Source organism: Pseudorca crassidens, chromosome X (assembly GCF_039906515.1).
Source record: "Pseudorca crassidens isolate mPseCra1 chromosome X, mPseCra1.hap1, whole genome shotgun sequence".
NCBI classification, from domain to species: Eukaryota; Metazoa; Chordata; class Mammalia; order Artiodactyla; family Delphinidae; genus Pseudorca; species Pseudorca crassidens.
The window spans coordinates 75,337,556-75,349,725 of NC_090317.1; the positions used below are offsets into that span (position 1 = coordinate 75,337,556).

A 12,170-nucleotide genomic window follows, 5' to 3' on the forward strand; every position below is an offset into this window, starting at 1 on the left:
TGTAAAGTTTTCATCTTTTGAAAACTGGTTAGAGTAACCATCTTTTAATTAATGCACTTTAAATGTAAGATAAAATGTAAGATCTTGTGGAATGTTAACTTATTTCTCATTTTTTTCTTCTCAAATAGATCCTAAATGTCCAGGAGATGTTGATTTTCATAATAGTGACTGGGACATTAAGACAATCACCAGCTCCTTGAAATTCTACCTCAGGTATATCTGATATGATTTGGAACATTCCTTTTCAGAGTTGATGAAATATTTCTGGATGGAGATTGGAGTTAATGTGGTCCCAATTTTGGGAGGTTGGATAGGATTGCTAAAGAAAAAAATAGTGAAAAAAATTTCTGTCAAAGAAGAATGTGCATTAGGAGACTTTTTAAAATTTGGGAATTTAAGCGAGGGAAGCATTAAAATAATAGAATAGTTATTGAAATATGGCTTTTTTGAAGAAAATTGGCTTTAAAAAAGATTATTTAAAAATCACGCCCTTAAAATAATTGAAGTTTTGCCATTGTGCACAGATAGGGTGATGTCACAAATGGACTCACTAGTAAAATCAAGAGTTGTGACATTTCAAGGTTGTTAACATGTTTTGGTGGATAATAACCATTTTGAAACATTAAATTGCATTTACACAAACATAATTTGTGTATTTGTATGTCTTTTGTTAAAATGGCAATAAAAACCAAAAAACTACAACCATAAAAATGTTAGAACTGAATGAAGTGATGGCAGTCGGGAAAAAAATTAACTTACAAGCAAAATTTGGGGATGCACAATGATGATGAATATATCATTCAGTTTATTGGCATAGATTTATATTACGTAAAAATATTTGTGACATATGCACTTTTTAAAGTCATTCATTTCTTACCATTTTCTATGTCCCATGTATGCACCATACTTTATGTGGTAAAATGTCTTCTTTTCAATTACTGTACTCTTTAGACATTAAGATAGGTACTTTAGCTATGGGAAATGTCATTAATCCAAAATAGATTGGGTCCCAGATATTGCTATTAAATGACCTTCTGCTGTAGCATCATCTTAGAACTTTAAGTAAACATGAATGCTCTTTCCAGGGGTATTTCTCCTGCATATGCCGAAGAAGAAAAGCACTGGTGTTGGAGGGTTTATTCTGTGCTAGGCTGTGTTCTAGTTGCTTACGTTGACAATATCATTGTTTTTTTCTCACAATAATCTTATAAGGTAGGTGTTACCATACTCATTTTACAGATGAAGAAATTAAATCATATCCCTCCCCCATTAAGTGATATTCATGATCGTGGCTCATATTATTTGAACCTAAGTATCTCTGACTTATAAGGCCACTGGTATTGGAGCACCTTATTCCCCTATTCCCCACTGCCCAGGGGCTGTGGCCTTCTTGGAGTTGCTTGGGTAATTTAAGAAAGACAGAGCAATCTGCTATGCATACTTTCAGGAGACTCGTGATGATGAGAATAATGCAAGTAAATAACTCTGTGTCTCTAGCCTCCTTAAAAGGAGTTAGTTTTTTCAGAGATTTATATAGAGTAAGTCCCTCCCACATTACGTCTTTCCCAGCTTATCCCATAACAAGCAGTGTAGCTCTTTTGAAAGATGAGAAGATCGAGCCTGAAAGTTTGAGTGGCCTGTACCCCCAATAAGAGATATTTGTTCTTAAGTGTCTTATCCATGAACATTTAATATGTACTAGCCAGTCAACACCCTTTAGATTTCTTAAATGTGTCAGTATTTTCATAGTCGACTTCCTCCATCTGTGTTCTAGGCACCTAACTCACCCCTTGTCTCCAACACTTCTAGAAAATTACTGTAAAAAACATCCCTTCTCTCTTCTGTATCTTTACCCTCTCTCATTCAACAGGCTTTTTCCTCTCAGCATGTAAATATGCTCCAACATTACACATCTCTTTGCATTCATTTATTCTACCGTTCACTAAACCATTCAGTAAACATTTCCTGACCTACTCTATGCCTAGCATGGTGTCTGGCAGTAGCCATACAGTTGTGAGTAGATATGACCTTAAAAAGGTTATAGTCCAGTGAAGTGGACAAAAGACAAATAATTATACAAATATAATGTGCTATGATAAGTTCTCTGAAGGAAAAGTGCAAGGTGCTATGCAGTCATATAATAGGAAGGCCTAACTTATTCTGGTTTTTAGTTTGGAATGATGTTTGAATTATAACTTGGAGTCAACTGGGGATGGAGGGAGGCATTTCCAGACAGAAATAACTTCATATGCAAAGACTTTGAAGCAAGAGGAAGACCCTTTTAAGAAACTACATGTACCAGTTTACGTGGAGTATTGAGTGTAGACAGGGAGGGAGAGATATGTAGGGGCCAGATCATACAAGGGCTTTTAGGACATTTTAAGAATTGGGGTATGAATTTGTATTAAAAGGAATGAGAATATATTGAAAGATTTTTAAGCAGGAGGTTATATGATGAGATTTGCATTTTGAGAAAAACATAGAGAGATGAGATTAGAGAGAGGCAAAATAAGTAGAGGTGGAAACCAATTAGCAAGCTATTGCTGTGGTCCCGGAAAGAGATGATGCTTCTGTGTGGACTAGGGAGTAGCGGTGGGGATAGATAGAAATAAGCATATTCAAGAGATTTAGGGAGTAAACTTGGATATGAAGATGGAGGAGAGGGAGATAAAAGAATGGCTTCCACATTTCCCGCCCATACAACCAAATGATGGTCATACATTTACTGATTTGGGAAACATAAGAAAATGACTAAATTTGAGGGATATGACAAGTTAGGTTTTGGATATGTCAAATTTGGGTGTCTTTGAAGAAATCAGGAGAAGAATTTTAAGTAGGCAATTTGATATATAGGAAATATATAGGAATGAAACTCAAGAATTCTGGGCTCGAGCTAAAAAATTGAGAATCATCAACAGTGTAGATGATAATTGGAGTCAGGAGCTTAGATGAGATTGCCTAGTGAGATATTTCACCCCTTCCCAATCTAGCTTCAATGTATGAAGTAATATACACTCCCTGTCTCTGCTTCTTAATGTCCCAGTTTACTCCTTAACCCACTGCAGTCTGACTCCCGCCCCCTCTGCTCTACTGAAGCTGCTCTTGCCAAGGTCACCAGTGATTCCCTCAATTCTAAACACAATGGACAATTGTCAGCCTTTACCTTATTTGACCTCTTTGTAGCATTTGAAGCTGTTAACAAGCCCTCCTTGAAACTTTCTTCTTTTCGATTCTGCTAATCCATTGCTTTTGGATTTTCTCTCACCTCTGACAATTTTTAGAAGTCCCTTTTATGGACTTTCTACCTGGTATTTCCTAGGGCTTTCCTCTCTTTTTACTACACTGAGGGGATGGAAAATTCAAATATCCACAAGAGCCAGGACATGAAAATGACTGAAGTAGACTGCTTTTATGTTAAACATGTTGCATATAAAACCTTTACTTGCATAGCAATCCCTTTGTTTATATATAAACAGCAATATTCTTTACTTCCACAAATAACCATATGGACCCAATATAGACAGATCTTTCAGTTTTTCAATAGAGGCAGACAATATTGACTTTTATGTGTAATATACAATTTTTTCGTATTCTGATGACTCATTCAATTCCATTTCTTTTTTACACACTACTCTGGACAGGGAAGAATTGTTGAAAGGTCTCATGTAGCTGTTGGCTGCCAGTTTGTCATCTTTCCTTGAGCAGTGGTATCTGTTCTCATGGTTCTAATCACCCTCCTAGGCTCATGATTTCCACATCTACTTCTCAGATCTAGAAAGGCACTCCATCCATCTTCCTAATAAACATCTGCCTTTAGCTATCCCAGAAACCCTTCTGACATAGCATCTCCACTTCCCTCTCAATCAATTTCTAATCTATTCAGTCACCCAAACCAGATTACTCTCTCCGTCACCAGCATATGCAATTATTGAAGCTCTGTCTTTAATGTCTTTCAAATGACTCTTCTCACATTTTCTTTCTATCCCTAATGGCACTATTTTCGTTTAGGCCTTTATTATTTCTCACCTAGATTACTACAATAATAGCAGTGGCAAGCAGTATAAAGTAGTGATTAAGAACATGGACTTGAGACAGACTGCTAAATTCTGCCACTTACTAATTGTGTGGTCTAGGATGAACTATTTAACTTTTCTGAAGCTCAGTTTCCTTATCTATAAAGTGGAGATAATAACAATATCTACCTTACAGGGTTGTCATGAGAATTAAGTGAGTAAATATATATAAACCACTTAGAACAGTGGATAGTTTGTTATTATTATTATTAGTGTATTACTTCCTTCCTCTGAGCCATGCATCACCTACATTTTGTATATGGAACTCTCCTCAACTAGACTATTAGCTCCTTGGAGGTTTAGACTATGTCTAATTCATCTGGATCCCCAATACCTGGCACAATGCCAGTCACAAGTAGGTGCTCAGCCAACATTTTTTTTTTTTTGGCTGCACCACACAGCAAGCGGGATCTTAGTTCCCCAACCAGGGGTTGAACCCATTCCCCCTGCAGTGGAAGTATGGAGTGTTAACCACTGGACCGCCAGGGAAGTCCCTCAGCCAATATTTTTTGACTAAATAAAGAAACCTATTTGAGGCTCAATTTCCTTCTCCATTAAATGGGTATTTGAATTACTGCTTCACCTCACAGGATCTTTGGAAGGATCAAATGGGAGGACAGATATAAAAGCACTTTGGGGGCTTCCCTGGTGGCGCAGTGGTTGAGAGTCCGCCTGCCGATGCAGGGGACGCGGGTTCGTGCCCCGGTCTGGGAAGATCCCACATGCCGCGGAGCGGCTAGTCCCGCGAGCCATGGCCGCTGAGCCTGCGCATCTGGAGCCTGTGCTCCGCAACGGGAGAAGCCACAACAGTGAGAGGCCCGTGTACTGCAAAAAAAAAAAAAAAAAGCACTTTGGAAACTGAGGGACTATCCAACTGTAAGGACTTCATAGTAGCATTCATAGTGGGTCCACTTTGGAATTTTGCAGGACTGATTTGTGCCTCTTTTCACTTTGGGGAACTAATTGGAGACCCTGCACAAGGTCTCAGCTCATACTTTCATAGGTCTTCTGTCAAATTACTAGCAACTAGGATTCCTCTGACAAAGTTTCAGATGAAGAGAGAAATGTATGTAGTCATTAATCTGTGGAGCTCAGAAACTTCAGCCTTGCTGCTCACAGAACTGCGCATCTAAGGCCTTGCTACTCCCTCCCCAAAGGAACTTACAGTCTTCATTAATTTCAGGAATCTTTCTGAACCTGTCATGACCTATAGACTTCACAAAGAGCTGGTCTCTGCTGCCAGTAAGTATTTATGTTACTTAGTTAATTGTGTTGTCCTCGCTTCTAAGTAATATTTACAGCAACAAGCCTAGAAGACTGCTTGAGGGAAAGTGAGGGAAAAAACAAACATATACACAGATTTTGTCCACTGTCAAATGAGAGTATTCTTACTTGCTAACTCAAGTGTTGTATTATTTTTCATAAATCAATGTTAGTTGAGTGAATTGGAGAAAACTGGCTAACGAGGGATATGACAGGTCTGAGGATTTTATTGATTGATTTTGCCTCTTACATCAGAACAAGATGGCTCACATTGCCAGGGGACAGCAAAATGTTTCCATTACAGTTACTATTTCAGCATGTTTTCAGCACTTTGCCTTTTCAAATGCTTTTCAATTGTGTTGTGAATTATTATTCCTAATCTTTTAGTGCTAGCATCACATTTTTTTAGATGATAAGACCAATGGTGAGGGTGGAAGGGTACACAGGAAATAAGGCATATGGAATCACTTAAAAAGTTGGCAGCTGAAGAAGCATTAAAAGTTTTGACTGAGGCCACTGTATGAGTATCCCTCCCTACCTTGATGTGACTCTTCTGCATTATGCCTTGTATGGTATTCAGGAAAATGAGTCAGGGGATTTGTCTTCATAATGAATATTTGTTGAGGCAAGAGAGCTTTGATCTTTACTCTGAGGTCTCTCAGTGATTTTCATAGGAACCCAGAGACAGAAGCATACCTCCTAGTTCCACAAGGAAAGTGGGTGGGCAAGGGATTCCAGCTGTAAGTTTACATGTGGAACTTTAGGAGCAACCTGCTGTATCCAGAATTCTGACTTGCTCTGAGACAGTCTTGTCTTCTCTACTCATATTTCTTTTCTCTTCTCTCTTCTAATTCTTCATCTTTCTAGGCCTATTTCTTTGTTTTCAATCTATGTTTTTATCTTTTAGTCAGTCTCTCTCCCTCCCTCTCTTTCTTTCAGTGTCTGTTTCTTGGTCTCTCTTTGTCATTGTGTCCCTGTGTCTATATATCTCTCTCTTTCCATCTATTTGACTCTATGTGTCTCTGATTGTGTCTGTGTGCACATGTGCACATGTGTGTGTGTGCCTGTGTGTATATGTATGAGAGTTTGCTTGATCCAGTTGCCCAGAAGGCAAAACTATCTCTCTGTTCTCTCTCAGAGTCTGACAACCTGGATTATCGGCTGGGAGCTATTCATTCCTTGGTATATAAGCTACCGGAAAAGAACAGAGAGATGCTGGAACTTCTTATAAGACACTTGGTCAAGTAAGTAACTTCTAGGTTTTCAGGAAGAGTTCCTATTAGAGGGCTGGCCCACATGGTAGCACTGCATATTAACTGTCTGTCAGCTCATTAAGTCTCAGCCCCCAACTGCTTCATCCTGGGCAGTCTGAGTGCTCTGTGAGAAAGTCAGTTTTCCCTTTACCCTTATATATATCCTCTCAGGGTCATCATGCATCTTAGTTGAGGGGTTGTCTCAGTTGAATGGTAACACCAGGTAGAATGGTGGCTGAGCACAGGCTTTGCTATCAGATAAACGTGGGTTCAAATCCCAGCTGTGTAATCTTAGGAAAACCTCTCTTAACCTGTTTGATCATCTATAAAATGAGAGTAGTATTCCCTACCACATAAGACTGTTGTGTGGATTTGAATGAACACAGGTGAAGTACGTGGCACATAGGAAGTTCTCAAGACATGGGAGTTATGATTATGGTCACCTTCTTTGCTTGGGTGTGGCATGTAGGAACAGATAGCAGCATTCCAGAGAGTAGGTCTGGTGATAGGCTCTAAGATGGGTGGGTGTAAGGGCATGTGTGCCCCACTGTGGTTCTTCCTGGCATGAAGGTTCAATGTTGTGAATAAAGATGAATTTACTTGACTCATAAAAGGCTAGCTGCTCTAAGGAAACAGTATGGTGCAGCAGAAAATACTCTGTCCAGGAGTCAGCAAACCTGGGTTCTAGTGTCAGTTCTGCTACTAGCTTTCTTGATGACCGCGGGCAGGTCTCTCTTAAGACCACTCCTGGTGTATTAAAAAGTAAATAAGTGAGACAACAAGCTTAGAAAAATTGTGATGCCTTTTAAGTGTTTGTGTTTAACAAAATAAAGCTATCAGCACACTCATAAATGCATTGATGAGATATTTTAACCTCATTTGGAGAATATCTCAAAACACCTAAAATTGAGGCCCTTAGTGAAGGTTAAATGGCCCTCTTTGCCTCCTGCTGTAATAAATCCTGATCACTCTGTACCTCTGGACCTCAGGTTCCCCTGTGATATGATAATATCTCTCCAAGATCTGACCAACTCTGACATTCTAAGTTTTTGTTTTGGAGTTTTTTTTTAATACGTCTATAGCCAATATTGCAGACAAATAGGCAGAATTAACAAGACAATAGCTTTTATATTTATTGCCAATGTTTGTAATTTGGGCTAATAGCAAACATTAAAAAGCATTTTCTTTTCAAAAAATTGTTTATGATAATCTCCGTAAAGTACAAAAATCAGCACATGTTGTTAATTTGAAGTTGCCCGGGGAAAAGGGACTTTGGGTTCAAATTTCAGCTTTATTGCTAATTTGCTATGAACCTAAAGAAAGTCCATCCTACTCTCTGGGCCTCAGTTTGGTCATCTATAATATGAGGGGACTGGAATAGCTAATCTCAAAGTGTTCTTCCAGCTCTTACTTTCTAAGAGTCTTAATATGTGACATGAGCCAAGGATTCAATTGAAGATTCTCCTACTAGCAGTTAGTGAGAGACACCTACCTCCCTCCACCAAAAGGCTGGCCATCTACCTTACTTGAAGAATCTTGCTCCTCAAAATCCTTAGAACAAAAGGAACAATAGACACAGACACACAAAACACAGAACTAGAATGACAAATAACCTTAAATATGTGAAAAACTGTGCAAGTTAACTTGTAATAAGAAAAATGCAAATTAAACCTACATTGAGATACCATTTATTGGCAAACCCTAAAGCTTGACCACATTCTGTTTATGAGACTTTGGGGCACAGGGAGTCCAACACATTGCTGGTGTTAATGCAATACAAACACAGACGTACAGGACGGGAATTTGGCAATATCTAACAAATCTGCATTTTCAATTATCCTTTAACCCAGCAACTCCACTTTTAGGCATCTACTCTGAAGATATACCTCCACAAATACAAAACAACATATGCACAAGTTTGTGTCAGTGCAGTGTAATTTTTAGTAACAAAATATTGGAAGCAACATAAATATTCAACAATAAGTGACTAGTTTTGTAAATCATGGTATATTCAAGCAATGTGGTATTATATAGTCATTAAAAAGAATGAGGAAAATATGAATTTTGTTTTTGAAGTGATTTCCAGATGCATTACAAATTTCTGTACAAAAACTTGTACACAAATATTCATAGCAGCATTATCCATAGTTGTCCAAAGGTGGAAACAGCCCATATGACCATCAAATGCTGAATGGAAAAAATAAAATATGGTATAAACATACAATGGAAAATTATTCAGCCATAAAAGGAATCAAGTATATGGATGAACCTTGAAAATATTATGCTAAGTGAAAGAAGCCAGACACAAAAGGCTACATATTACATTACTCCATTTTTATGAAATGACCAGAAAAGACAAATCTATAGAGGCAGAATGTAGGTTAATAGTTGCCTAGGACTGAGACATGGGAAGTAACAGCTAATGGTTACAGGGTTTCTTTTTGGAGTGGTGAAAGTGTTCTGGAATTAGATAGTGATGATTGTTGGACAACTCTGTGAATATATTAAAAACCACTGAATTGTACCTTTTACAAGGGTAAATTTTATGGTACATGAAATATATCTCAATAAAGCTGTTATAAAAACAAACTAATGAAAATGGTTACTATGGAGGTGTTGACCTGAAATAGACTACCAGATATTTCTTCAGCAAAGGTGGGTTTATTTGGGATGAGCAGAGATTTGTAATTTGGAATCTGCAATCATGCCAAACAATGGGCAAGTCCTCACCTGACAAGGGAAGGACAACGCTTTTATAGAGGGGAAAAGGAAGTTGGGAGGGCTATAGTAAACAAAGAGTCCATAGCTTTTCATTGGCTTGGGTCCTTGGCAGGAAAGAAAAATCTGTTTTCTTCCTGTTGGGCTCTGCTATCATGGCAGGGTATAAGAGCTCCCCCTTCTGGTCTCCTGACTATATTTAATTGCGGCTTCTCTTTTTTTTTTTTCTTTTCTACAGGGGATAGGTGGTGACTAGGGTGGAAGGGACAAGGATGAGAGCTAGATTCCTCTGAGTCCTCCTTCTATGGTTTTGACTTTTGAGCCATATTAATATTTTAGGTATCCAAAAAGTAAAATTAAATGAAAAGGAAAACATTACAAACCCTAAAATGGAATGCAAAAAATCAAATGAATCTAAATGTTTATCAAATTCATAGCATAGTCATACAGAGAAAACAGTTATTTCATCTAACTTGTCAACACAGCCTCTGATTCATGCTAATGAAATATATTCTAAAAACAGGAAAAACTGCAAAAAAAAGTTGTAAGCATCAGCCAGTAGGTTTATTAGTACTAGTAATATTATAATTATAACTTGAAATTATTTTATGTATATGTATCTCATAAGGATAAAGTAAAAAATAGTAAATATATTAATATTATCAGAAGCCAAGGTTTATGGTGTAAGAAAAAGAGATGTGGATACAAAATTCAAGATGTAAAGAAAAAAAAATTCTCTAATGGTAAAGTTGAATTGAGAATGCCAATATGAACTCATGATTTAAAAACAAAACAACAAAATCTTCTATTCACTTAACAAGTCTTGAGATGATTCTACCCAAGAAAGCAATAAACACATGTAGTGCCCAGATCTTTTGTCTCTAAATAACATTCCCTTCTCAAAAGTGCCAAGTCTTCTTAGAGAACTGGCTGATTCCAGGTCTGGGGCAAGGAAAATACAAGGTGAGTCTTGGATCAGGTATACCTTTGTAAGCAAAGAAGAGCTCATGCACTAATAGGGTCATGTCACAAAGATTCAGGAATCTGCTTGAAAAGGCTGACACTGATTACATCTGGAGCAACCGAAACATCAAAAACAATGAGTGCTGTATTTGATAATAACATTTTGAATAAATAAAAATCCATGGGAGGTAGTTAGAGTAAGGAAAGCCCTTTATTACTGAAGAATACCAGCTAATAAGTGTGGGAGGAATGATAGAATTAGAAAAACTAGTTTTCAAAAAGCTACAGTAATCAAAACAGTGTGTTCTTGGCACAAAAACAGACACATGGATCAATGGAACAGAATAGACAGCCCAGAAATAAACCCACACACCTATGGTCAGTTAATCTATGACAAAGGAGGCAAGAATATACAATGGAGAAAAGACAGTCTCTTCAATAAATGGTGCTGGGAAAACTGGACAGCAACATGTAAGAGAATGAAATTAGGACATTCTCTAACACCATGCACAAAAATAAACTCAAAATGGATCAAAGACCTAAATGTAAGAGCAGATACTGTAAAATTCTTAGAGTGAAACATAGGCAAGACACTCTTTGACATAAATTGTAGCAATGGTTTTTTTGATCTGTTTCCTAAGGCAAAGTAAACAAAAGCAAAAAAAAAAAAAGAACAACAAAAAAAATGGGACCTGATTAAACATATAACCTTTCACACAGCGAAGGAAACCATTGACAAAATAAAAAGACATTCTACCAAATTGGAGAAAATATTTGTAAAAGATATGACCAATGAGGGGTTAATATCTAAAATATATGATCAGCTCATGTAACTCAATATTGAAAAAACAACTCGATTAAAAAATGGGAAGACGTGAATAGATATTTTTCCAACAAAGGCATACAGATCACCAGACACATGAGAAGATGCTCAACATTGCTAATGATCAGAGAAAGCAAACAAAACCACATTGAGATATTACCTCACACCTGTCATGGGGGTGGTGGGATGAATTGGGAGATTGGGACTGACATATATACACTACTATGTATAAAGTAGATAACTAATGAGAACCTACTATATAGCACAGGGAACTCCACTCACTGCTCTGTGGTGACCAAATGGGAAGGAAATCCAAAAAAGAGGGAATCTATGCATACGTATAGCTGATTCAGTTTGATGCACAGCAGAAACTAACACAACACTGTAAAGCAACTATACTACAATTAAAATTATTAAAAAAACACGGACAGCACCAGATGATTTTGATGTTGTAAATGGTAAGGACAAAGTGTCATGCAGCGTTGATTAAGTGAAAGGTACTCATTGCAAAAGCAAGGGTGTAAGGATGAGTAAGAGGAAAATAATTTTTAATTGATAGCTCAGAAAAGTATTAATTTTATAATCTCATGTTTTGAATCAATCAAATGTGACACATTATAACCTGCTACCACTTTTCATACAGAGAAGGTAGCATTTGGCAGAGTTTAAAAATCAGAATTCAGCTTTTATAGAAAAATAAATAAGGCTTTGGATATGAGTATAAGCTTGACATAACTAAATATTTTTGAGAAAAATTAATAAAAAGGAATTTTAAATGGATGCTCCAGTTCCTACTTAATTTGTAACTTTTTCCCCTAAGTTCAACAGTATATCATAAGAATAAGTGGAAACATTCTGGAGCTAATTTTGGAGCTAAGGGATAATTTTGACCATGCTCTGCAAGTAAACACTACTGATCTGCTACCAAATGAGGCCAACTCCAAGGAAACCTTTGCATTCAAACCAGGAAATATCTCAGAAGAAAATGAAACCCACATATTCATTGCCATTCAAAATGTGGATTAAAGCAATTTGACATCAAAAGTATCCAACTTTACACAAGTAGCTTTGTTTATT

The 12,170-nt window shown here is 37.2% G+C and overlaps 1 protein-coding gene across 6 annotated transcripts in view; it reads left to right on the forward strand.

The window, feature by feature from the left end:
- OPHN1 (oligophrenin 1) overlaps window positions 1-12,170 on the forward strand; it is a 602,961-nt gene that overhangs the window by 461,621 nt on the left and 129,170 nt on the right. For all 6 annotated transcript variants that reach the window (XM_067724252.1, XM_067724257.1, XM_067724254.1 and 3 more), the window contains 3 exons: window positions 129-213; window positions 5,257-5,315; window positions 6,475-6,580. In XM_067724252.1, coding sequence (XP_067580353.1) covers window positions 129-213; window positions 5,257-5,315; window positions 6,475-6,580 — 250 coding nt within the window. The remainder of the gene's footprint in view (window positions 1-128; window positions 214-5,256; window positions 5,316-6,474; window positions 6,581-12,170) is intronic.